Source organism: Cavia porcellus, unplaced genomic scaffold (genome assembly GCF_034190915.1).
Source record: "Cavia porcellus strain 051 isolate PalLab524CR breed Dunkin Hartley unplaced genomic scaffold, mCavPor4.1 scaffold_6, whole genome shotgun sequence".
In the NCBI taxonomy this organism is placed as follows: Eukaryota; Metazoa; Chordata; class Mammalia; order Rodentia; family Caviidae; genus Cavia; species Cavia porcellus.
The window spans coordinates 49,035,206-49,062,465 of NW_026947489.1; the positions used below are offsets into that span (position 1 = coordinate 49,035,206).

The 27,260-nt window shown below is 40.7% G+C and overlaps 1 protein-coding gene across 1 annotated transcript in view; it reads left to right on the forward strand.

Moving 5' to 3' along the window:
* The window catches only part of LOC100714419 (uncharacterized), a 247,343-nt gene that overhangs the window by 78,423 nt on the left and 141,660 nt on the right, over window positions 1-27,260 (forward strand). Inside the window, exons 55-77 of the mRNA XM_063250621.1 lie at window positions 1,647-1,775; window positions 2,025-2,135; window positions 2,887-2,949; window positions 7,274-7,408; window positions 7,853-7,940; window positions 9,001-9,139; window positions 9,926-10,059; window positions 10,172-10,206; window positions 10,300-10,416; window positions 10,830-10,978; window positions 11,537-11,621; window positions 12,388-12,444; window positions 12,963-13,087; window positions 15,404-15,492; window positions 17,421-17,470; window positions 17,921-18,088; window positions 20,773-20,925; window positions 21,247-21,447; window positions 23,195-23,349; window positions 24,358-24,526; window positions 24,774-24,870; window positions 25,784-25,896; window positions 26,868-26,993. Coding sequence (XP_063106691.1) covers window positions 1,647-1,775; window positions 2,025-2,135; window positions 2,887-2,949; window positions 7,274-7,408; window positions 7,853-7,940; window positions 9,001-9,139; window positions 9,926-10,059; window positions 10,172-10,206; window positions 10,300-10,416; window positions 10,830-10,978; window positions 11,537-11,621; window positions 12,388-12,444; window positions 12,963-13,087; window positions 15,404-15,492; window positions 17,421-17,470; window positions 17,921-18,088; window positions 20,773-20,925; window positions 21,247-21,447; window positions 23,195-23,349; window positions 24,358-24,526; window positions 24,774-24,870; window positions 25,784-25,896; window positions 26,868-26,993 — 2,688 coding nt within the window. The remainder of the gene's footprint in view (window positions 1-1,646; window positions 1,776-2,024; window positions 2,136-2,886; window positions 2,950-7,273; window positions 7,409-7,852; window positions 7,941-9,000; window positions 9,140-9,925; window positions 10,060-10,171; window positions 10,207-10,299; window positions 10,417-10,829; window positions 10,979-11,536; window positions 11,622-12,387; window positions 12,445-12,962; window positions 13,088-15,403; window positions 15,493-17,420; window positions 17,471-17,920; window positions 18,089-20,772; window positions 20,926-21,246; window positions 21,448-23,194; window positions 23,350-24,357; window positions 24,527-24,773; window positions 24,871-25,783; window positions 25,897-26,867; window positions 26,994-27,260) is intronic.

A 27,260-nucleotide genomic window follows, 5' to 3' on the forward strand; every position in this document is an offset into this window, starting at 1 on the left:
AGACACAAAGTTTTTTCTCAAATGATGTCCCAGGATGCCTAATCCCAGCACTGTAAGGCAGGTGGCACCTTGTCACCCCTTATCAAGAATGATCCAAGCTTTGTCTCCCATATCATGCTCTCTTGTTACTCTTATATGAGTTACATAAATTATGTGAAATGTTCTTCATTCCATAACAATAAAGTATGCCTCAGCAAATGAGCCCAGGTGGCTGATTACAGCTATGCATGAAGCTAAAGTTGAGAGATCAGCACTGTGGATCTAGGCTGGACAACTTAAGATCGTGTCTCACAACAGCATAATAAAATTTCTAGGGATATAGCCCAGGTTTAAAGCACTTGTCTGACTAGTGCAGGGTTCTCTGTTCAAGCCTCAGTATTACAAACAAAAGAAAACAGGAACAAAACAACAAAGAGAAAGTGATAACTGAACACCCCAAAAGAAAAATTGTGTGTGGTTAAAAAAAATGACTTCAAATGTCATCAAACCTTCACAAGTAGAGGCGTGTTCTGAATCCCAGTGCTTGGTGTGCCACTTCATTTTATCTGTGTAGGACCCTCGCTGCCTACAAGGGTTCGTGATAGGTCTGCCAGCCTGGGGTTTAGCTACAAGCTCCCAACTTGTTACCTGAGACAGAGAAACAATTTTATCTCTCCAAGCATATCTTCTACCTTCTCCTTCTCTTTCCACGGATAAACCTCCGGCTCCCTTTTTGCTCATGCCTCGAGCCCTTTCCAATCCCAAGACTCTACAACCACTCAACCTCTAATTCAAGATGCCAGTAAATCTTCCTGTCTACTGTTTTCCACAGGGAGATGTTTCCTTTAATTCAGCAGTTAATATGTCATGTTCCCACTTCCCAAACTCCTCCCTCAGCCAAACTGATAAATGTATTGAGACTTTTTTGTTCTCATTTGAGAGCCTCTATACCCCTGCCCCATGAAGCTCTCTGTGCTCACATTAAAGGCCTCACGCTTTGTCTCCTGCTTATATCTCTCATTGTTTCTGTGCTGCTTCAGATTACGTGCTGAAATTACTCAATCTGTTTGCAGAATAAGGGGGCTGCAAAATATCAGAAATTTTCCATGGAGCCCTTTCCTACAAACCAGTCTACTTGCTGTTCTGTTATTTATAATAGTTTCATTAATGGAAAATGTATCACAAAGTATGAATTAATGAGAGAACTTTACCCAATTACCTCCCACATTGGATGTTCCTCAGCAATTACAATTTTCTCCTTAGTCACATAGTACTTTACAATCCACTTTGTGTTATGAGTTAAAAATTTTCATTATATTTTCTGAACAGGATTCTGTGTGATCCTGGGTGCTCTCCTAGGATAAGCAAAGCGCCTGTTTATAATCAAGTTTTACACAGCCACTTTCGCATTGAGAGTTTTTATTTATCATGGTAAAAGTCCTTCTGAATACACTATCATTCTACATGTTACTGATTTACATTATTTTATGACTTAACACTAGAAAAACTTATATAAACTTCCTGCGGCACATACCAAACACATGACAGAGTTAGGATTTGAAGGGCTCGCGAGAAACCTTTCAATTCCCCATCAGTTGGACGATTGCAGCCTTTCAAAATTGGATTGCACCACCTGAGCCCCTGTGTTTCCTTATGTCCTCCCACAGGACGTGCAGTACTCAGACATCGACTACATGGAGCGGCAGCTGGACTTCACTCTCAGCCCCAAGTTTGCTGGGTTACCGGCTCTGATTGATCGCCTGAAGGCCGATGGGATGCGGGTCATCCTCATCTTGGTTAGTCCTGTGTGAATGTGACTAGTATGCGCAGTGGCTGTCTTCCATGGAGAAGGCATTAGGCTGTATTTTCTTTTGTGCTGCAAGAAGAGAAATTGAATCACAATAAGAATTTGATATTCTAGGCTTGATGGATGTATTAAAGTTCAGATGGAAGCGAGAGACTCCTGTGTCAACAATTCCCCTTCTCCTGCCCCTTTGTCGTTCCCTGGCTGTGGTTTCCCCACCTGACTTGTGCTTTGCTTTCAGGACCCAGCCATTTCTGGCAATGAGACGCAGCCCTACCCTGCCTTCACTCGGGGTGTGGAAGATGATGTCTTCATCAAGTATCCAAATGATGGAGGCATTGTCTGGGGAAAGGTATGACCTAAGGGATGGATGATCCACCAATCCCAGGCTAGGGCCGTGTCTTAGAGGTGGTAGAATGTTTGTGAGAATTGTTTCTTGGTCCTTTGCATTTGGGATCTGAGGTCCATACTTTTAATTTTTCAATCAAGTTTAGTTGGTACAGGCGAGAATTTTGTAGAATCTACCTGACTCTATGTTGGAGACCACAAATTCACAGTGGCTCATTTTGCACAGTTCCCTAAGTTTCAAATGTAGATTTGAGATTAGGGTATCACCTTTGGAGACTTCTCATTAATTCTTTTTCATGGGCCATCATCTGCCACACACTAATAGTAAAGTAAAATTCCTAAGATTAAAAAGAATGCTGCAGGGCAAGATCCTTCTTAGCATAGATCATCTCTACACTCCTGAGTCTTTCCAGGATTATTCATTTACTCCTGAAACTGCAGACCTTGAATCTTGTGCTAGTTATACTTTATGCAACCATTAGAAAGTGGCTGCATTGGAGTATCTTGGTCCCTGCCCCTGCTGAGGCATGGGGCTCCCAGCACCCCACCATGCATTACTCAAGTTGTCTCCGTTTCTCATTTCATCCTCTTGCCATAGCCCTCATACAGGCAGTTGGGCATCTTGACCAGGTCTTCAGTCCCTCTAGATTAGACATACATGCTAATTGATGCATTAGTGACCGTTAAAGCATAGTTTCAATTTTCTTGGGAAATACTGTATGGTGCATTGCTGTTGAATGTTTGTTTCTCCACAGGTTTGGCCTGATTTCCCTGATGTTGTTGTTGATCCCTCTCTAGACTGGGATAGTCAAGTAGAGGTAAGAGCCCCACTGTGCATCTTTGTGGAGGGTTTTTTGGGACCAAGGAGCCTTACCCAGGTTTCTGGAAATTCCCTGCCATGGATATGGGTTCAGCAAAGGATAAACACTTAGGAATTATGTCCTAAGTGTACATAAGTCTGTGTGCAGATTTCTTCATATACAGTAAAGATCTGTTTCCTGTAGCAATGAAGGTACTGATAAGGTGTTGTTATCCTTGGGAAAGTGAGAGATCTTCAGATTTTTTTCATGGCTTTAGATGACTCTGGTAATTTCGCCCTCAAAGCTGTCAGATTTCAAAGGCCCCTGAAATCCTGATTACACCTCACGTACAAGTGCTACTTCCCTCTGAATTAATGTGTTTGTAGTTGTTCAGATAACTCTCTTACTTACTGTGTCCAAGCTTTCTCTTTAGTTATTGAGTCTTTCTCTGCACATCACTTGTTCTTTTATTCTTCTCTGCCTTGTTATATATGAAACCCCACTGCCATGTTCCTTGAATCTTGACTCTTTCCACTTTTCTCTTTCTCCTTAATTTCCCATCTGTCTTGAAAAGTCTTCTTTCCTAGGAACAGTTTCTTGTTTGCAATGGATTCTGATAGCCCCTACAGCTGGACATAAATGCTGTCCAGCATCATCAATCATTTGTTACCTGAGTGAATTGGTGCTGCTTGTTATTCAGTAGCTTCAACTGTATTCTACCCTGTGATATGTACACCGTGAAGTGATGTTACCCACTGTTCTGATAACATCTCTGAGCAGGGTTCCCTTAGTTCTTAAAAATCATTATCTCTCCTGACTTTGTTTCACTCTTTTTCTGCAATGATTATTCTTTCCATAGGATATTTTAGCCCAAGGAACTGCATAGAATTGTTTTTAAGTCATTGAAGAGATATTTTTCTTTTACCACCAGTAGTACTGAAAGGCATAAGGGGTCCAATATCTGGCCTGTGTGGTCAACAAGGTGGTGGACATTTTACTACTATGAAACTCTGTCAGTTTAAGAATGAATAAATGTTTATCAGTGTTGTGAGAAGAAAGCACAGCAGTAAAGTTTTATAGTATTACTCAAAGCCCAAGGCCAAGAGCCCTTTAAATTGCTCTTAAAAAATATCGGATTCTATCTGATGGATGGGGGTTTATGTGAAAGATTTCCCATTATAAGGTAGTCCTGAAGGCACATTATCAGTGTTGGATAGAAGAATAATATTATACCGAACCTGCATATCTGAGGAGAAATTTCTCAGGTGGGACAGCTCTCCCGGAATAGTGAAAATAGGTATGACTGGTTAGGCATGTATTCTTTTGTGGTGTTACTTTCTGACTGCATGTATCCTAGTTGACAGTAGTGCCCTAGCTCTAAAACATGACACGGGTACTGTTGAACAGGATGCCTGTCTTTGGGCTGTATATGTCTTCATGTTTTGTCCGTAGAGGCAGTAGAAGAGACTGCATTTGATTGGGGCACGTTTCTCAAATTTGCAAGAGAGTTTCAGACTGAGCTCTATATTGTTTTCTTTTTGTGATCTTTTACAAGTATCTATGTGTCTGTCTGTCTATCTACCTATGTAAGATGTGATGAGAATTTGAGGGAAATGACCTATCCATTCTCCTTTCCTCCATTCTTACAAATAATCAAATGAATTTCTGTGTTTCACACAGATCCCGTGGTCACACAAATGTGCCAGGCAGAGGCACTGGTGGACACAGGATTCCATAGTTATATTTTTGCATTGATAGTGGGGCTGCTTCATTCGTCATATGGTTGCGTATTAGCATATGAAACCTACAGCCCATCAGCCACTGGAGTGACTACTGACTCTAATGAGGTTATTTGGAGGCCTGTGGTGCAATATTGATTATCACACAGTGATTGGGAAACACCATGTGCCTTTCAGTGTGTGGTGTCCAGGGTCGCCCATAGAATTCAGTTGCTCCAAATGACAATTTTGCTTTTGAGGGAAACACTTTATTTGGAATCACAGAATTTATTATTGGAACCCCAAGAGACTCTTAGTAAGTGGAATTCTTACAAGTTTTTATATTAATAAGATCCGTATTCATGAGGCTTGTGAAGGAAAGTTTATGATGTACGTGTCTGACATTCCTGAGGGTTGTATAAAACAACAAAACAAATACTCAAGTATTAAAGAGGACAATGTGTAACATCAACTAATAATTTTTTAATGATAATATAGTTCTTTTAAATTCTTATTTGAAATACTTCTACCTTTTTTCCTTTTGTCTTGTTTTTATTCTTTTTTTCTTTAAACAAATAGATAAATTAATAAACCCCATAGAAAGCAAAATTTTCCTCTTTCTTTCTCTCCCTCTCTTCTTTTTCCTTCCTTCCTTCCTTCCTTCGTTCCTTCCTTCCTTTCTTCTTCCCTTTCTCTCTTTCTCTCTATACTTGGAGTCTAAATCCGTACCTTATGCTTGCCAAGCAAGCACAGTGCTGCTTAGCTGCATTCTAGCTCAAAAAGCAAATTTAGAGTTCAAATTTTGTAGTTTTAATTTAGTAATCCTGGATTGGGGACCAGGAATTGCAGTTTAGTACTCAAAGTGGATTGGAATAAGCAATTCTTGATCCAGTCATTCGGGTGTGCACAGCTCTGGTTCAATATCCAAGTAAGTATAAGCAAAGAGGTAGGGTGGAATGTTGACAGAGTACAGCTGGCCTCACATTTGGTTAATGGAAATGAATGATTCGAGTGTGACTTATTGAGGTTAATATAACATGGTTGGCTTAATTTCCACTTGCGTCCTCTTGTTGATTAAATTGTAATGCAGACATAGCTAATAGTTGCTTTTCATCCTACTCTTCTGTTCCCTCTGTATCCTGTTGTTTCTGACCTTGCCTTAGATGGAGTCCCTGGAGTGGAATGTTGTTTTCTCCTAGTTTTATGGTTTCATTTCTTTCAGTCATTTGAAGATGCTTCCAAAGATTTCTAATAATGTGACTTCTTGCTTTTTGTAAGAAAGGTCTATGCACGCAGATCTATTTGCATGTTTTTATGTTTTCTCTAGACATGTGATTTTCTGTAGACACTTGATTTTGTGTACTGTGAGTAGGAACTGACATTCCCTTAGGTAAAGTCCTTTCTGTTGCTCTTCTAATCTTACCCCCAATACTATTGAGCTATTTCACTATTAGAAAATGAATGGTGTGATTAATCAGAGGAGAATGTTTATAGAGGTATACCAGCTATCATCATGTCCCTTGAAAAGGCACTTGGAGTATACAGATATTTTTGAATTTTGCTGCTTAAAGATATGAGACTTTACAATTAAACACAATACTTACTGCAAGTTATTATGAATTATTATGCCTGACTAAGGAGACATAATAATAGAGGAGCGCAAAATAGAACAGAAGAATATCAGAACATTTTCTTCGAAGAACATTCAGTTCAATTACACAGATTCCTGTTTTAAAGTTTTATTTTTATTAGTACGTATTTTGAATTCCGTGATAATTGCATTATTCGTGGCGAGTTTGTGCACAGCACATCTTTCTTGTTTTTAATATCTGTCTGCTGTTCCTGTTCTTCCTTCCTCCATTTCTTAATCCCCTTCCCTTTTGCCAAGAGTGGCACTTTAAATCTATATTTACAGTTCACATAAGGACATTATGTTTACTATTTGAGGGTGCAGGGAGAGTGGGCATTGAAACTTTCTCCTAAGGTCCCCTCATTTCACATTAGACACAGCTGCACAATACTTTTATATGTGTGTCTTTAATAAGAGTGCATTTGTTGGTTCATAATATGGGTCCTTTACTATGTGAAATGTGGTACTAGGTTAAGGAGAGAGAGGAATGAAAGTATAGCTGCACTTTTTATGTAGTTAAGAAACTATAGAAAATAAAGATGCATCCAGGTGTAATATCACAAGCGCAAATTGTATGCCTTCCTCTCAATCCTAGCTGATGTTTTGTTGTAACCTGCTACGGCACATCTCATTTCTACTCTTTCTCCTTATCATCGTTCTGCCTCTTGCCTTGTCTTTGAGAAGAGCTTAGAAATACCTGGACAGAAGTTGAAGGCTAAGCATCCAGAACATGAGATTATGAGTTGAGGTTGCTGTTGCTGTTCATATTAACCTGTACAGTTAAATAGACTGTGGATGTCTTCCAGAATCTAGGGTATATGATTTGTGCTCATTCTTCTGTATTGTACTCAAGAAACGTATGCATGCTCTGTTTGGCCTATCACTATCTACCACCAGATAGTGTAGTCTTTGCATGGGTTACATTGTAAGTAAGTGTTTGCTGGCTGTGTAATACATTCATTTAGCACAAATGAGTTATACTTTGTTTTTATAGCAATACCGAGCTTATGCGGCTTTCCCAGACTTTTTCCGTAATTCAACTGTCCTGTGGTGGAAGAGGGAGATTCAAGAGCTGTACAACAACACACAGAATCCAGAGAAGAGCTTGAAATTTGACGGCATGTGGATTGTAAGTGTGCATATGTGTTCCTTACACATGGATAGGTGTGCATATCTTTTTTGTTTCTTAAGTTGCAGATCCTTGACTCCTACATGTGAATAATAGTGAAGAAATGCTTTTAATATTTCAAAAACACTTAGTCACTCAGTATGGGGAAGCCATGCTACCCTTCAAACGTTGTATCTTGCCCTAGGGTTCTGGTGTAAGACCTGGGCAATTACTAGGAAATTTTGCAGTTTTTAGTTTCCCAAGAGACAATTTTTGTCACTCTTTGATCGGTCACCTTGTAGGGAATTAATTGAGTTTTCAAGTTGTTCTTCCCTGGATTTGATGAACTTCCTTGTGCAAGCATGTTTAGGGATTCCAGTATTTTAAGTAATTTATTCATACTCTCTTTTCTCTGGACAGGACATGATTATCTTTTAAAATGAACTATGAACACTTATTTTGTAGGACATGAATGAACCAGCAAGTTTTGTGAATGGAGCTGTCCCTTCAGGCTGCAGGAATGGTACTCTGAACCATCCTCCCTATATGCCATGTAAGGACCCTGTGACTCTCTGCTGTGTATCCCTGGATAGAAATAGGGTACCCCTAGAAGAGCCCAGCATCTAGGGGTTTATCCTGAGCCCTGAGAACCTGCCCTAATTGATCTAATGATTTTTGGAAATCAAGACAAAATCACTTTTAGGACTTTTCTACTTATGGTGTGCAGTATGCTGGGGCCAGAGGGATTGATTTTGCACAGCTTGATGGAGTCCTCACTATAGTTTAGAATAAATAGTATTCTTTCTTGGAAAACTAGAGGAGTGATCCATGAGCAATCAAGTTATTGTTAAGTTTCACAGTTCAATGTCTTATACAGAGAAGGGAATAAGGACTAAATGCAATAAGGATGTTACCTTAAGTGTTTTCCTCTCAGATTTTATATGATATTTGGGTAGAAAGCACTGAAGCACTGTAATGTCTCCAAAGAAGTCTCACACATTGATTTCAAAGCTGTCCATGAATCTCTTTGGTGAAATGTTGAGGAGCTCACTGCTTTCTCCTTTCAAGAAGCACCTCTTGTTGCCACTCATCTATGAGACAATTAATTCATGATTTCTCTTAGTTTTTGGTGATAATATATCTTCAATGATTTCTTTTGCCACTAATTGATATAAAGTAACGGTATCCTCTTCTATTGTGGTCATGGACTTTATTGACCTTGAAGTTGTGTTTGTATTTTAATCCCTAGAAATTATACTTTCTATAAATTTGGCGACTATCCATAGATTATATGAAGTTCCATGTCTCAGCTTTTTATACTATAGGAAATCACTAATCTAATCTTCCTCCTCGAATTGTCTAAAATGACTTAGAAGTTAAAATACAGCGTATCATCCCTAATGATGTAGTGTTTAAGAACCCCGAATTTTCTGGCAGGAAATTCTGCTTTCTGTAGTGAACTTGATGTTGAAAATTCTGGGGTAAATGGTCATACCACAGCACCCACTGTTGTTACCTTGTCCCTGGGAAGCAGGAAATAATCTTCAGATTCAGAGTATCTTCCCTTAAAAAGGCTGCGGGTGGTTTTGACATTTCTAAATCTTTCCCCTTAGATTTGGAGGACAGAAATGGTGGCCTAAGCAGTAAGACTCTGTGCATGGAGGGTGAGCAGATCCTTCCAGATGGTTCCAGAGTGCGTCACTACGATGTGCACAGCCTGTATGGATGGTCTCAAACCAGGCCCACCTATGAGTGAGTTTCTCTCTGCCTTCTCTAGTTGATAAAATCTGTAGGATCAGCCAGGGATGGGTGTAGAATCTCTACAGTTCTTTGATGTATCATGCGAAGATTTAGGGAGAGATTAAGTACAAGCCATTTTAAATCTTAAACAAAAAGCCTGCAAGCATACAGCCAGGCCCTATTACTGTAGCTGATAGGACCGAAGTAAATAAGTCAGTTTTTCCGATCATAGAGAAACTAACAATCCAAATGGGTCACACACAGAGGGTTATCAGTGCTGTGACAGCATTGATTAGAAATCTCAAAAGGAATAAGAATGATAAGTACGTTTTTGTCATCTCAAAATGGACATATCCCTATTTTTCACCTACTGTGTTTGAATAGTTCCTGCGTATCCTGTTTAATTAACCTTTTCTAGTTTGTGAAGTCACTGGATAGTATTTATAACCTTCAGTGAATCTGTAACAAGAACTTGCCTCTTTCCTCCTCCTGGATAGAAAACCAAGTCTCGTGTTAATAAGTAACAGAGTTAGTGCTTGTTTACAATTTCAGGATAACCACGTGATTTTATCATATTGTGAACTCATGGTAAACACTGAAAAAATAAACCAGTGATATTAATGGCCTCCATCAGTGTGCACCATCCTACCTGCGTTCCACTTTTTCCTGTTCTGATCAGGCGTGAGGCAAACAGTTCCTCACCATGCCCTAGGCACCGGGAACTTTACAAGGCAGAGGCCTGTAGCCTTTCTTTTCCTACTTTGGTGTCATTTCACCCCCTTGCTGTCCTCCAACCAGAGCCGTGCAGGAGGTGACAGGACAGCGAGGGATTGTCATCACCCGCTCCACATTCCCCTCTTCTGGCCGCTGGGCAGGACACTGGCTGGGAGACAACACGGCCGCGTGGGACCAGCTGAAGAAATCGATCATTGGTAAGTGGGCCTGTTGGCAGGGCTGTGGTGGCAGGGAGGGGTGAGGGAGGAGGAGCAGGAGGAGCGGGCAGGGCCCGATGCCGCCCTCACACACTTGTGGTTCCCATTGCAGGCATGATGGAGTTCAGCCTCTTTGGCATGTCCTATGTAAGTGGCCTTCAGATCCCTCCTGATTGCTTCCAAGGTGGTGCCAGCATTCAGAAATCACCACCGACCTGGTTTTATTTCCTCTTGTTTCAGACCGGGGCAGACATCTGTGGGTTCTTTCAAGATGCCAATTATGAGATGTGTGCTCGCTGGATGCAGCTGGGGGCCTTTTACCCCTTCTCCAGGAACCACAACACCATTGGCACCAGGGTAGGACCTCAGCTCCCGCTGACTGCTGTGTAGTTTGTTTTTTCCTTTTGTTTTTTCACTTAAGATACACAACCGTTTTTGAGCTAAGTTCAACCAACTGTTTCCTTGGGGAAATCATCCAAATTGTGAAGCTCTCCTCTCAGCAAACCATATTCTTCCGTATTGTGTAGGGAATAATTGGGCTCAGCAAGGTTTTTCTACATTATTTGAGAGAAATATCTGAAACAAACTTGTATTTGCTTTCTAGGAGTGCTTCAGTGTCCCTTTCCAGCATATTCATAATATTCTTGAAGTCTCCCCTGTCGTTACCTTTAGTTTAGTTATGTGTGAGCCATGTGGAAAATGTGCACTGACCCTCTGAGCTTTGTGATTTCCCGCTTGCAAAATGCTGAACAGTCCTTTTCCCCCTTTAGAGACAAGACCCTGTGTCCTGGGATGCTGCCTTTGTGACTATTTCAAAAAGTGTGTTGGAGACCAGATACACCCTGTTGCCCTACCTCTACACCTTGATGCACAAGGCCCACACAGAGGGCGTCACTGTCGTGAGGCCTCTCCTGCACGAGTGAGTGTCCCCCTGGTACCTTACGCACTAAGGCAGAATGCATTTCTTTTTGTAGAGTGGTAGTGCATGCAGAGAATTTCTCCAAGCAGAAGATATGATTTCTCTTTTATTATAAGATCATAAGACAGAGATGGTAATTGCACTTTTAATAGTCCCTGAAGAAAAGATATTTATCAGCTGACAAAATGTCTTAAAGGATTCTACACAATACAGCATAATTGTATGTAATTTGTCAATGCAGACACAGGTCTCCATTTCTTTTTTTTACCGTTGTTGTTACATGAGCCTGGGCCTAAATGAGTTTAGTTAACCAAAGAAGATACTTAGTGAGAGACGAAAGCGATGAGGGCCAACCTGGGGTTTAGCATGTGCCATGGTGAGGAAATATCTTTCTGCCTTCAGAGGAGCCTGACCTGTGGAGAGCGGGGCTCCATATTTTCAGTGACACTCAGAAGTGAGGATGGCAGTGAATGCAGCTGAATTCTTCACACAGAGTTGAAGCTGAGGTCTTTCCTCAGACCCTGGGATCTGATTGTGACCAGTTTCTTTTCCTTCCAGGTTTGTGTCAGACCGTGTGACCTGGGATATAGACAGTCAGTTCCTGCTGGGCCCGGCCTTGCTGGTCAGCCCTGTCCTGGAGCCTGTGAGTGTGGAGGGCCAGGCTGGTGGGTGGAGGATCTGAGCTGTGAGGCTGGCTGACTAGGGAAGGAGAAGCCAGCAGGGGTACGAAGTAGCCTGAGTCATGGCTTCTTGTTCTATCTTGTTCTCTTTTTCTCCTGAGTCAAAGAATATGGCCTCAGTATTGTGGTGTCAGCCTCCACTTCTTTAATGTCTGCCTGACAATCCTGGTTAGAACCATAAGAAAAACAAACAAATAAAGCAACAACCATTTTGTCCTAATACCCTCAAGATACATTTGAGAAATTTACATTTCTCCAAGCAGGAAGAGTATATATGGATTTCATTACAGTGTCCTGTCACGATTAGAACACTTTGCAAGAGAGCTATCCACAGACATGTGTGTTATTCCCTTGCTTCTACTGAGCCCAACTGGCTGCAAGCCATTCCATTACTTGTCTCTGAATCACCTTAAATATGCGTCTGATACCACCAAATGTCACACTCCTTATCCTACCTATGAGTTCTGCTCCAGACCCAAGCTCAGATAGATTATGTCTTAGCTAAGTGTTTGGGCTAAGTGTTATAATCCAGTGTTGATATTTTCCTCTGATGTACTGGATCCCAACGAGATTTATGGAAGTCACTTAACTGGGTAGCAAAATTTCCTCTGGGTGCAAACAGGGAACAGGTGGGTCCCATGCAATCTTTTCATTCCTTTTGTTTGGCCTGATTTCTGTGTTCTAAAATTTAGAAATTCTCACTGCCCACACATTTGTGTACAATTTCAGGATGCCAGAAGTGTCAAAGCCTATTTCCCTGGAGCCCACTGGTACGATTACTACACGGTAAGTTTTTTCATCTTGTGTGTGTGAGGGAAATGCATAAACAAGTGAGTTAGATGGATCCTGTGCATGGCAAACCCTGGATGTGCGTGCTCCTGCTTTATATTTGTAGTCTTGCATAAACCACTTTAAGCATTGTAACTCAATTTTGTTATTGCTCTATTGAGTATGACTGGTCACTCACATAAATGTAAAATAAACATGAACTTCTCACAGGGACCTGTGTTGTCCTGAGTGTTCTCTACTAGAGACTCTATACATTTTCTTGAAGCTGACTACTCACAATATTGGTATTTGTACTAGTATCTTGGGTAGTATTTGTTACACAAAGCCTTTCAAGGTAAGTCATTACAGCAGGGAGCAGATGACAGCAGAGAGTGAGCAGAAAGTGTCCTCGCAGGTATGTGCTGAACTGTGAAGAACAGGCAGCAAGTTCTGAGAGTCAGACGAGCTATCGGCCCAATGCACTGTCGAGAGAGGTGTGTGTCCTGGCCTTCATGCTCTCCTTTCCCTGCCTACAGGGTGTGAACATTAATGCAAGGGGGCAGTGGAAGGATGTGGCAGCCCCTCTGGACCACATTAATCTTCATGTGCGTGGGGGCTACATCTTGCCCTTGCAGGAGCCTGCGCTGAACACTCACTTAAGGTAAATTATGGACCAGGGCTCTGATTGGCAAAATATGAAGAACACTGGTTTGTATTGAATGCTACCAATGCCTTAATTGTCATTCTGAAGTCAAAAATGATTTTCCAGAAAATATATTTTTTTAATTTTTAAAAATTTGCTTTTGTTTTCTCCATATCCGTAACTCTTTTTATCCGTCTCCATTGTTGAGGAGAAGTTAGTGAAGACCTTGGAAGGCTGCCGCCCAGGACATTTGTGCTCGCCTGTTAGGAGCTGTAGTCAAATTGTATCTTGTATGTCTGTTGGACTTTTCTCCTGAGTGTTTTTGTCTACACCTGCAGCCAGATGGGCTTTGAGAGGTACTAATCTGCATTCTTAAGTCCTCTGAATTTCACAAACACACTGACAGCCAGAATAGTCATTCTTCCCGGTTCATGTGGGCCTCTTGCAGTATTAGCACTGAAGCTCAGCACTTGGCTGCTGTCATCAGCTATAAAGCAGGTGCGAGGGCAGTGCCTCCACACTGATTTCTCATGAATCTTCGTGTGTGGCAGGTATCACTGGTGTTACAATCTCAACCTAGGTGCAAGCATTGTAGTTCGACAGTGAAGCAAGTGTGTCTTCATGTCAGTTGTCTCTTGTCAATTGTCCCCTTGCTCTGGCTGAGGAAAAATTCCAAGCTCTGTCTATTTGGAGGAGGAGTGAAAGCTTTACAGTGTCACTTTTCTCTCCTCAGTAATGTGTTGATTGCTACAGTTGCACCTTATCAGAGTGTGGGGCTACTGTTCTGCTCATACCCTGTCCCTCATGTTAAACGCCTCTGTCCCTGTTTCGTTTCTTTCAAGATTGTTTGATGCTCTGTTTTTAAAATTGTACTCTCTGAAGTTTCTTTGAGAATATGAATCTACAGTTGGATACTTTGACTGTCTTTCTTGGTGCCTTGTTTGTGTGTTTATTGATATTTTGCTTTTCAAATGTAGTGAGCATTACGTCTGACGTGGGTCTCCTTCCTGAGGGGTGAATTGCCTTCTCTTTGGTTGCAAGCCAGTGGCACGGCTCCCATCTTGGTTTCTTATGAACTTGCTCACTGAACCCAGCTTCACATGAGGATTGGAGATTCAGGTTCTCTATAATGGATTATCAGGTGTAGTGGCACAGTTTGAGCCTTCAGAGGCATTTGTCCCCTGGAAATTCCAGGTTTTTCTTACTATACTCCCTTGTGGCTAGAGACCAATATTTGCTTTCCTGTTGTTTCTGTGAAGTGTTGGCTAGCCCCTATTTACTTGAAAGTCCAACGATTATTTTTAGAGGATTTTGTATTTGTAATATATTTAAGGACAAGTAATATATCAATAGATGCGTTGTCAAGAATATATGATCTACTGTATTGCTGGAAGTCTCTCACAATTTCTGTGGTATCTTAAAGTTTGTTTCTCTTTTCATCGTCTGATTTGATTATTTGGTAAATAAACGTAATATTTCTTAATGTATAGCATGTCCAAAAGTTCAGGAATTGTTAGTTATTCATCTGTGTATTTCCTGCACTCTGTAGCACTGACTATTTGAGACATGCAGTGAGTGAGAGCAGGCGATTGCCTTGGTAACCTGAGTTGCATGCAGAAGGCTGAACTGTGAAGACTGGGGTAGGAAAGGTGAAGCAGGGCGAGGCACAGGAGGAGCAGGGGCTGGGAGGGAGTCCAGAGGAGTTGCTCAATGAACAGATCCCAAGCAACTCTGCTTTCTTCCTTCTTCTTTCCCTACTTGCATCTGATTATCTTTATCAGTTTTGTTTTATGTTTTCATTTTAAAATATAAAACAAGTAATTAAAATGTCATTTTTGTCTAAACTCAGATTAATGATATGCCCCCAGATAAGGTAATTGCCATGGTATAGATAGAGCTTACTGAAGTTTTTGCTTTCTGAGGAAATACGCTGCTCAGGCACAAAAGTGGCTCTCCCAGAGGCAGCTGGCACTTGTACTGTGGGGAGCATCGCTAATGTGATGTGGCTGCATAGTTATCGTCTGGTATTTCCTTCCCATCCAGTTGTATGTGTTGTAAATAATAGTAGTAGCTGTAGTTTTAATGTAGTGATTGCAGTGATTTTTCCGCTTATATTATTGGCTTTTACATGTATGTTTATTGCCATGCTTGAGGCATTACTCTCTTATGTGACACTGCTATAAAAGAAGCTCAGGGCAAGTTTCTCCTAGTGCCTGAAGGAAAGCAGAGCAACCTGATGCTAGTGATTTTTCCCTTTTCAGCTTGATGGGCATGTGGGCCAAAGTTTTTAGAGACGGAAGTCTTTATTTCTTGCATGTTTCTCAATCCCTACAGCCGGAAGAATCCTCTTGGTCTCCTGATTGCCCTGGATGAGAACAAAGAAGCAAGAGGGGAGCTCTTCTGGGATGATGGCGAATCAAAGGGTGAGTACAGTTTCAAGAATATTGCTGTTGAGAAACCTGTCTCCCGACTTACTGCTTTCTTTCTCACTGTGCCTAGCAGCCAAAGTCAGCTGAGTGAAGAGTTTTGTTCTGGTTTCTCCTGAACAGTAATGGGGCAGTAATGCACGAACCACAGATAGAAGGAAAATGCATTTATACCAGTAAAATTCTCTCCCTGCACAGCAGTCATCAGTGACAATTTGTCTTCTTCTTCTTAGTGGTTATCTGGGAGATAGCTTCAAACTATCCCTGTAATGCCTTTGTGATATAAGTGATTTCCTCCCAAATCTTGTGAACATGCACTGACATGAAAAATGTCATCTCAGGCAGGCAGGAAGCATATACTTCACCAGAGAATCTACAAGTAGGCCTGCTTAGGCGCATTTTTCTGTGTCTTTTATATGAACAATTCTTATGTCTGTAGCTTTCGAAATAGATTCCCATGAGGTAGATGCATGGTAAGGACCTGAGAGGGACACTTTTCAAGGTTACAGTAAAAGAAGAAGTAAAAGTGGAATCTTAGTCTCAAATACTGTGTGCTTTTCTTTTATCCTCAAGATGTAGATATAAAACAGTTCATATTTGTGTATTATTAAAAAGTACAATCAACAAAATTTGAATACAGTTTATGTGAACAGTGTATACATATATTTTGTGCAATGATTACACTGTCCTGTGAATACATCTCCCAGCACACATGCTGTAGCTCAAGTTTTGGAATTTGTTCTGATAATTCAAGGTTTCACACTCCAACCAATATTTCTTGTTTTCTTCCACTCTTCTCTCTGTTACATCCGCTGTTGCACCTTTTGCTTGTATCTGTCTAACTTTTTCAGAGTCTATTTATAAATCTCCACACAGAAATGAATCCATACAACATTCAGTTTTTTCTGGTTAATTTCACTTGTCATCCATGTTGTCAAAAATGTCAAAGTTGGTCACATTTTCTATGGCTGAATAATACCTTGCTCTCTGTAAGTTCCGCAGTGTATCTTTCCACTCATCTGTTGATGGATACTTGTTGTGTCCAAATCTTGAGTGTTAAGAAAATGATTTGAAAACTTAAATGTAAAGCCTGGAAGTATGAAACTCCCAAAATAGGGAAATTTTTTGACACTGGCCTTGTCATCAATTTTGAATATGACACTGAAAACAGGCAACAAGAGTAAAAACAAAACGTGTGTTATGACATCAAAGTAAAAGGCTTATGCATAAAGAAGAATCCAACATTATAAAAAGTGAGCCCACATATTAATGGACATGTGTGCAAGCTTCAACTGTAATAAAATGGTTTATATATAAAAGCATGCGGGGACTCTTATAACTCAGTTGAAAGAAAATAAATAAGCTGACTTAAAAATAAGTCCAATAGACATTTTTTCCAAAGAAGACTTACCACTGGCCAACAAGTATGCAGAACGTATTGCTCATCACTAAGCTGAAGAGAAATACTGATGAAAAATTGCAGTGATACATCGACTCAGGGTTATCAAGAACGGTGCAATGGGAAAGAGCAGAGACTGCAGTGTTCCCAAAGGTTCTGAGGAATGGAGGAAACTCTTGATATTTTCTTGGTAAAAATATAAATTTATACAGCCATTACATAAAGCTATGTAAATGTTCCATAAAATATTAAAAGTAGAACTATGTGATCTGGCAATCTCATTTCTAGTGTCTATTCAAAAATTGTAGTGAGCCTATCAAAGAGGAATGTACACTCCCATGTTAAAGGCAGCTGAGATCCCGAGACAGTCCATGGTTCCACTTACTGAAGAGTGAATAAAGAAGTCATGGCAGATGTACAGCAAGGAACTCCTGCCATCTGTGAGACAGAGTCAGCTTTAAGGAGAGGCAGATGAGGTTTGTGCTTTGGTGAGCAGAGTCTGAGTTGACTTTTTTTCTGCTTTCAGATACTGTGGCCAATAACGTTTACCTTTTATGTGAGTTTTCTGCCACCCAAGTGAGTACTGCATTTTTATGTATTTTATTTACCTGTGGGCTTTCATCTGACCATTAGCACATATGTGCTTGTTGATATGTTTGATTATGTATTTAACTTACTGGGATTAAGGGTGATAGTTGGAGATATTTCCTTTTAGGGTATAACAGCCAGTAGTAACCATGTGTGTAAACTAGAGGAGACACTCGTATTGGCAAATCAAAGCAGCTAGTGTTTATAAATATAGATTTGTCAACTGTCTGCGTGCATGGTGCTGGCTCTTTTCTTATACCTAATTTAATTCAAATAAGATTATGCTCCTTGACTGTGCATCGATCAGTAGCATAATCTGAAGCATTCAGAGCAAGAGGAAGTTTCTGCTCCTGGGTGTAGCATTTGTATGACTGTACATGAGCATGTGTGTCTTACAGGTAACCCTTTGGTGCTTTTTTGTGCTTAATTGTTTTGCAGAACCGCTTGGAGGTGAAGATTTCTCAGTCGACCTACAAGGACCCCAATAATTTAGCCTTTCAGGAGATTAAAATACTTGGAATAGAGGAACCTATCAATGTCACAGTGAAACACAATGGTGTCCTGAGTCAAGCTTCTCCTAATGTCACTTATGATCCTAATCTGAAGGTAACACTGCATTGTGTGAATGCGTCTGTTTTATTCTTCTTCAAAGCACTGTGACATTTTTCCTGTCATTTGTTGCTGAAGGATCAGAGATCCTTGTGAGTGATGAATAGTGAATTCAAAGGATCTGGTGAGAAAATGAGAAAGAGACAGAGAGACAGACTAAGAGTGTGTTGAGGAGCTACTGTGGAGTGGTCTCTTCTTCCTCACCCATCTCTACCTAAATGTTCTGCACTCTTCAGTGATTTTTCGTTCTGAGAAAGAGTTGTCATGTTCACAAGAAGACCAGTAAGGAAAGTGGCAACAGGATCAAGGGAAAAGGGATTTGGGAACCTGTGACTGATGGTAAAATGTAAAGGTGGGATATAGGGTTCTGATAAATAAAAATCGTGGTGGGTGTTTGTTTTTATCCTTCTGTACTGAAACTGAGTCCAACAAATACTGTATGTGCTCAAGAGTCACATTAAGGTAAGTAATCTATGATCCTATCAAATTCCTGCTTCTTTCATTAGATAATAGGAAAATAGTAAGTCTCCATCAGTGAAATTCAGACATGACCCTCTTTAACACATTGTAATCAGTTGCTCTGAGATCCTAGCACTATAAGGACTTTTTAATCCAAGAAAGCCTGATGACAAATCCTTCAGCAATATTTGCGCTTGCAGCTTATATGGTAGTCAACTTTACACATTTATGGAAGTAATTTCATTTCCATATCTACTTATAATTGCAGATTGATGGGATGTGATAATTTCTTCCAAGAACTCATACTGAGGATATATTCATTATAAAGATATAAATAAATATATGCAGAGGCTCATGTTTATTGCTATGAACAAGCCATTTAAAAATACATACAGATAAGGCAGCTGAATCTCTGTTAGGCAAATGTATTAATTCAGATAAGACCAAAGGAAATGTTTCGTTGAGTTTGGTTATGGGAAGAGAGAATTTATAAACAGCAAACTCTTGAAAAGGGAGGCTACAAAGATAAAGCAACATTGAGAGATGTCAATTTATAATTTATGTAGTACATGATGAGCAAAGCTTATGGTTATTGCTGAGCCAAGTTTCTTAGAGAAAGCAATGGCTTTGGATGATCATGTGTCAGGTAGGAGATCCAAGCTTTGAGTGAAAAAAAAGTCCAAGTGATAATCAATTGGAATATTGTAATAAATACAGAAGGGAGAGATATCCTGGTGTTGGGTCAGAGGCTCAAAGTTTTCAAGATTGAGGTCTTTTCTTCTCTTGTTAAAGGAACTGGCTGCCTAGGTTAATTATCCATGCCTCTCTCCAAGAGATAGCTTTAAAAATTGAAAGCTGATGAAAGAAAGTTCAGAGGCAGGACTTTACATCAACAAATAAACACGTGGTGAGGAACCTTCCAGGGATTTGAATTTACCTTTTCTTAGTCATTCTCATGCGTCATCAACTAAAATTTAGCTTTGATTTGGTGAGTTTGGTATTGTATTTTGCAGTGCTGAAGACTGAACCAAGGGTGTAGTGTATGCTTGGCAAGTGATGTGCTACTGAGCCATGACTGCTAGTGGAACCTTGGTATCCTAGACTGAAATAATGAACAACAAAGAAATGCATTATAAAGACAAGGCACAATGCAGTGGAACCTCACTATGGATACCATTTTCCTAGAAATGAGTATTTATCAGTTTAAAATGTTTCATGTTGACACATTAGAATAAGCCAACCTAAGACTTGGAAGAGCTTTGGTCTGTGAATGTCTCAATAAAATCTTTGGTAGATTCACTTTTGAAGAGATTGATTTGGTCTGTGGGAAAGTTGTGGTCCCATTTTGAAGAGTTTTAGGTGGCCCAGTGAGAAAGCCATACCTGGTTTAGTTCTCGAAGTTTCTCATAAAGATGCTGACAGTAGGGATTATTGAGTTGATGATGCAGTGTAGGGATTAGTAGGACAGGAAAGGCAAGTTGATTTAGACTGGAAGGATCAAATGTGATCTTCATGCTTCAGTCAAATGAGAATGCTGACTGTGGGAAGTGCTACTTAAAGAAGAGCGCCACATAAGACTCAGGTATAGAAAAATGTGAAGTTTGGATTTCTGCAGGGGGTGCAGCAAAGATTTACAAGTTTGAGTAAATAGGTTTTCAGAAATGAAGAACCCGAGCTCTAGGAAATGAAAGAAATGTTTATGCTCTATACACCTCATTACTTTTGAAGCTGGTAAAACAGAACCTAAAAATTGAAACACTTTGCATTAGATTCCATGGAATAATGGACACACCCAGCCATAGGACTTTGTATGCTTCCGAATATTGCGGACTATGGATACAATTGTTTTTTAAGTTTCCTTCTTGTTTTTTGAGAACAAGAAGGAAAACTCGATTTTGAAAAGCAGAAGAGAATGTTTTTGCCACAATAAGGAGAAAGATGAGGAGTTAGGGAAGGAGAAAAAAGTGGTGAACACAATAGATTTTACTTGACTTTTTTTGCATTATATAAAGTAGAACATTGTGAGAGAATGGTAATATTTGTCCTAGTATAATATAACATTGCCCTATATTTATAGAAAAGACTTCATATAAACTCTAGTCACATATTGTTTGAATCGTAGGGTCTCACCTAATGACAATTTTTTCCCTAAAGGGAGATTTCTGATTTTGCAAAGCCTTAGTCCCGAGCGTGAATTTCCTGTGACTTCTCCATCTCTGTAGGTTGCCATTATCTCAGATATTAATCTTGTCCTGGGAGAGGCATACACAGTGGAGTGGAGCCTAAACATAAAGGACACAGAGAAAATAGACTGTTACCCAGATGAGCATGGCATTTCTGAAGCAGCCTGCATTGCCCGTGGCTGTGTGTGGGCGGTAAGTGTGCTGATGCTGTTAGTGCTCACTGAAATATTTTGCTCTTTGTCTACAACTTCATGAGCATGGTCCTGGTACCTATACACCCAGGTACAACCAACAGAAGGCAAGGGCTTGAGAAGCAGTGTATGTGTGTGTGAATATGTGGGGGAGGGTTGGATGATTGTACTGGGTATCATGTTTGGAGATCAGTAGTGTAATCTTTTGGCATTACCAAATGATATATAAGTGAGTAAGTGGTGCCTTCATCGCCACATAAATTGTCTGTCTCAAGTCTTTCATAGAATAGATGCTGACTAGGATTCTGACTTTACTTTTCAGGAATCCAATACCTCAGGTGTCCCATTTTGCTATTTTGTCACCGATCTGTACTCTGTCAGCAATGTGCAGTATGACTCACAGGGCGCCAGCGCTGACATCTCCTTAAAGTCTTCTTCTTATGCCAACGCCTTCCCCTCCACCCCTGTGAGCCCCCTGCGCCTGCAAGTGACCTACCATAAGGATGAAATGCTGCAGTTTAAGGTAAACACTGGATAAGTATCAGGTGCTGACACAACCTTTTTTAGTACCACTTTTATTTTTCTGGCACTTGGAATTTAACACCGCCTCTTTACATTGAGATACCTCCCCCTCCCTTTTTATTTCTTAATTGTTAGGCAGGGTCTCATTAACTCACCCACTGGCCATGCTGGGCTTGAACTTATGGTGTTGCCCCTACCTCAAGCTGCCAGAATACTGGGAGTAAGGCAAGTGCCACAATGCCTGCCTCCCACGGTGGCTGCTATGGAACTTTCATGATACTCTTTGAATAAGTTTCCTCTTTTTTTATGAGCTGTGACTTCATATTAGTACTTGAGGTTGAGCACAATGTTTTACACTAAACTACAACCTCACGGCAGGGCACTAAGTTGCTCTATCCCCTCACCTGTGTTTGAATTTGTGATCATGCTACCTCAGCTTCTCAGAGTACTGAGATTGCAAGAATGTACCTCCCTACCTGATTAGTTTTTTCTTTCAAATTATTTGCTGCATGATAATTCCAATCAAAAGAACAGTGAGAGCAGATGGGTAGTTCAGTGAGATCTGCCCAGACTTGCATTTGGAGAGCTGATCAAGGCTACTCTAAGAAAAATAGCTGGGAGAATGAGAAGTGGAGAGGACATTTAGGAACCTTCCCTTCACATGGGACCAGTGAGAGACTGAAGCTGTTTGTGTGTATCCTCACTACATCTGGGGCAAGCCATGCATATCTACAGATTTAAAATGAGTAATTTGATTGTTCAAGTTGTTGTATGGTGACTATCTTCTAAATATGTGTATTTCTCTTAAGCCAAAAAATTTCCTGTGTCTTTGACTTTCCTATTATCTTATCCAAGTGTTTTAATCTTATCTTTGTGCTTGGTTATTACCTAAAACACTTTTAATCCTCACTCTGTATTTGTCACTGAGACTCTGATCTCCTAGAAACAGAGGAAAACATTTCCTTCCTTATAATCTCACAGCTGGTCTGCATTACCACACATCACTTCAGTATTGTGAATCTCTCTCCTTCTGTTACATGAGTATGTGTGTTTCTTAACACAATAACTATTTCTCCTTGAGCTCCTATCCCTAGTGTTCAGTACATACATTAAGGCACAGCAGATACTTTGCAAAATCAATGGATTTTCACCTAGAACATCCAGCATTGTGTGAACAACAAAATAGCTCATGTTTTTCGTGGATTATATTGTTATTATGAATAATTTCCAGGTATTCACAAAGCTCATGTACTCACACAAATGAAGAATATTAATAGCACACTGAGGTTTAAAACTTATTTTACAAGTTAGTACCCATGTTAAGATGAATGTTTTGCTGAGGCGTTAAAAGTGTAGATTGACAAAATCAGATCAAATCCAGATGTCAGATTCTTACAGAATACAAGTATAGCATATCTAGATTATTGAGGTAGTCAGGTACTGCTAAAGTATAGCTATGCATTGTACTTTCCTTGCCTGAAAGGAGCTTTCATTGACAGTAATATTAGGGGATCTCTGTAGTGTTCACTGTGATGCTTTGAGACATTTCTGCATTGTGAATCGATCAACTTAGGAGGCTGAGTTTCTTTTTTAATGCCACATACTTCTGATTTCTTTGTAATGAGAATATTCCAATTCATGCCTTTGAGCTATTTTCAATCCTATAACATTGTGAACTACAGTCGTGTCTGTATATAGTGTGTATTCCCCATTTTTCTTTCCTTCCCTGAAATCTGTTTCCTCTCTAGATTTATGATCCCAACAGCATTCGTTATGAAGTCCCAGTACCTCTGAATCTCCCCAAGATTCCCTCCAGCACCCCGCAGAGCCGGCTCTATGATGTGCTCATCACCAGTAATCCATTTGGGGTAGTAATTCGCCGGAAGAGTACAGGCACTGTCATGTAAGCATGATTTGGAATTTCTGGTTACTTTCTGGTCCCTTGTGAGCCATTTGTCCTTGGAGTTACCCTGAAGGAAACCAGACACAGTTCATTTCCAGATTCCATTTCCAGATCTGTAAATAAGGATTTTCCTTTAGATCTGTTTAATCAGAACTCCTTTGCCACTTTAGAACATTGCTGAGAGATTTGTGTGTTCCTGGAACATCATCCAGCTACTCACTATTTAGTGGCATGTTGTTAAGATATGACCTGCTTTTCTAGGTTGCATGTTGTGGCAGATAATTGTTGTGTAGGACAGGGAACAGGAAAATCTAGAGTTCTGCGAGCTTACTGTTTTGACAGTGTGACCAGAGTATTCCTGTCCCAGAGGTGGTATTTGAGGTAGGGTCTGGATGTAGAGGAGGGCTCTGAAGTGCATGCTATGTTCTGGGGCAAGGGAAATATATTCTTGATAGAGGGACAAATAAGTGCATAGGTTATGGTACAGGAGGAAAACTTACTGCTAGAAGAACAGCCCATAAGGAAGTGGGTGTTAGGTGTGAAGCTGGGATGTTGCATGTGTTGAGATGGGGTGCAACTTAAAGGCTTCATTTAAATGGTCTTTATTGGAGAGGACTCTGCTAATATAGACAGTAGAAGAACCTGATATTTGGTTCTCTCAGAAATATCAGTCAGCATGCAAAAGACAACTAGAGCTTAAGAGCAAGAGCAGAAGGCGGGGCTGGTATGGAGGGTGGCAGATGAGATGGTGGGAAGTATTCACTTTAGTGTTGTCAGGGGAGCAGTGAAAGGACATTGTGGTAGAGAAACCAGAGGAAGGAAGGATGATTTTGCTTTGAGCAAAGATATCTGTGATTATTTATCCACATAGACTTTGTGCTGTACTGGGAGAGGAGCAGGGTCTGTTGGCAGGGGACAATTAGCAGTTCTGTTGCCCTTGGAAAGTCAGCTGCTCCAACTCAGTAAGGAAAGCTGAGGTCCTTTATAACCTACCTGTGCGCTTCTCAGCTGGGACTCGCAGGTCCTGGGCTTCACCTTCAATGACATGTTCCTCCGCATCTCCACCCGCCTGCCCTCCTCTTACATCTATGGCTTTGGTGAAACGGAGCACACGGCCTTTCGGAGAGACCTGAACTGGCACACGTGGGGCATGTTTTCCCGAGACCAGCCCCCAGGGGTGAGCATGCGTCTCTGCCTCTGTCTGCCTTCAGCGTGTGTGCTTTGTGCTTCGTCTTCCCTGGCTGGGTGGGGCTTGTCACACTGTGCTCTGAGACAAGTGGGCCCATACCTGGTCAGCTTCGTTTGCCTGTGTTTAACTTACTTCTCAGGAAAGGCAAGACCCATCTTAATAAACATATGGGCTGAATTTCCTAATGTGTCACAGTGTGTGCTAACCCTGTTTCCCTTCTCCCCCCTGATGTTAGTATAAGCTGAATACCTATGGCGTCCACCCTTACTACATGGGACTCGAGGAGGACGGCAGTGCCCACAGTGTGCTGCTGCTGAACAGCAATGCCATGGGTAGGTGATGCCAGTGCTCCCTTTGTTTGTGCGTACTACTTCTCCTGAGTAATGTTAGAATGTGTGTTATCTGGCTGCATTCAGAGGTGGAGATATTCAACCTGTGGCGAGTAATTTTATCTTTAAATTTAATATTCTCTTCATTTCATTTGAGTAACATATACCAGCAAGGTAGTTGAACCCTTGTTTTGGGAAGAATCACATAAAAAAGTAAATAAAACCTCCCATATCCTTAGATCACCGGGTGGGAACAACTGTGTGACTTGAATCAGTTGCCAATCTGTGGGTCTCTGCACTCACTGCCTGTCTAGGAAGTGTGAATAAAATTCATGTGATACAAAACAGAAAAAACACGGAGTTTAAAAGAAACATGAATTAAAACTGGTGAAATGTAAGTAAATTCACTTAGTAGTGTTTTACTACTGCTGATCTCCTATTTTTGGCAATGTATGGTAATGATTCAGAAAAGGTTATCCATGGGGTGTACACAAAAGTGAAGTGTACACAAAAGTCTGAGGAATATTTCTGCAAATTGCCGTGAGTCCCTAAATTTTTGTGATATTAAAGTTGTAATAGTTTTGAAGAAAGAGAATGGCAAAACATGTACAAGATAATAAAACCCACGAAGGGGGAATCATCCAGGGATGGAGCCTTTGGGCTAGCACTTCCACATTTCTAGCCGACTGTCTGCCTTTCACTCTGTAAGGTGTAAGGGGACTGTCGGAACCTCATCATGGAGATTTCCACCTAGTTTGGAGACTGTAGGAACCTCATCATGGAGATTTCCACCTAGTTCTATCTTTTCAGATTTGACGTTCCCAGGTGAGACAGTATGAATGTGAGGCTAGTTATTCCCCATTGTTGGCTTTTCCCATCATTATAGTTTGTTGGCATCATTTTTCTATCTTTTCAGATGTGACGTTCCAGCCCATGCCTGCCCTGACCTACCGCACCACGGGGGGAATTCTGGACTTTTATGTGTTCTTGGGCCCAACTCCAGAACTTGTCACTCAGCAGTACACGGAGGTAAGAGCAAATTGATTAGCTTCTCAAGTATGTGTTAAACTCATTCTGTGTTCTCAAAAGAGTCTTCACTCGTTTAAATCTCAGTTGACAGGTAGAGCTGGTCTTTGTCAAAGATGGGTCATGCCGAGTAACAATAGATGCATTTCCAGAATCCTTACATCCATAGGCTCTCTGCTCATTGCAGTGAGGGTACAGCAGTCATGGTACCAATTGCAGTGTTCAGACTAGTGTAGGATGTGGGTGGTTATGGTGATAATGGTTTTGGTGATGTTCGGTCCTAGTGTTGTTAATGGAGAGAGTAGCTCCCATAGTGTGGATGGGAGTGGCTGTGAGTGTAATGATTTTTATGGTGATCCTGACCTTTGTGGTGTAGGTGATGGAATGGTGATAGTGATGACAGTGAAGCAGGTGGATTGTGGGTGTTTTCCGAGGGTTCTGTGGTGAATGTTTTGTCTGTAGTCGTGATAGACTTAGTGATATGGGTGAGCAAGAGAAGGTAACATATGAGTTGTGGCAAAAAACCCCATGCAATTCTTTATTTCATTTAGTTTTTACTTTGTGAATGCCAGAGCACTCCTGAGTAATTTAGATTAAGCCATTTTTCTATGTTGTTGTTCACTAGTGGTATTGTCTTTGACAGGTGAAGAAACAAGCAGGAATGTATGCTTTATAATATCTCACAACTAGCACACATGGAGCCTGTCCATCAATCCAGAAATTTTTTCTCTGTGTTCTGTGCTCCTAGCCATACACAAACTATAGGAATCATAGTAAAACCAAATTTGCTCCAATTCCTAGCTTAGCAGTTTTCTCCAGGTATTCTGGTAGCTCAGGAGCTTGACACCTCAGTTAACTTTGCATTTGTACTGTTGGTTTTCTATCTCAGAGCCCTGAAGGAACATGTTTATTACTGTATGTGCTGCTTAAACCTGACTTCTCCCAAACATATTTGTATTTTGTGTATTTTCCAGGTGATTGGTCGGCCTGTGATGGTGCCTTACTGGTCCCTGGGATTCCAGCTGTGTCGCTATGGATATGAGAATGACTCTGAGATTGCCAGCCTATATGATGACATGGTGGCCGCCAAGATCCCCTATGTACGTAAAGGACATTGTGCATTAGCTCTGAGATCTTGGAGACAACTCATTCATCTCTGCATCTGGTTTGTTTGTTGGACATTTGTGAAGTTGTACAAAGACACAAAGTTTTTTCTCAAATGATGTCCCAGGATGCCTAATCCCAGCACTGTAAGGCAGGTGGCACCTTGTCACCCCTTATCAAGAATGATCCAAGCTTTGTCTCCCATATCATGCTCTCTTGTTACTCTTATATGAGTTACATAAATTATGTGAAATGTTCTTCAT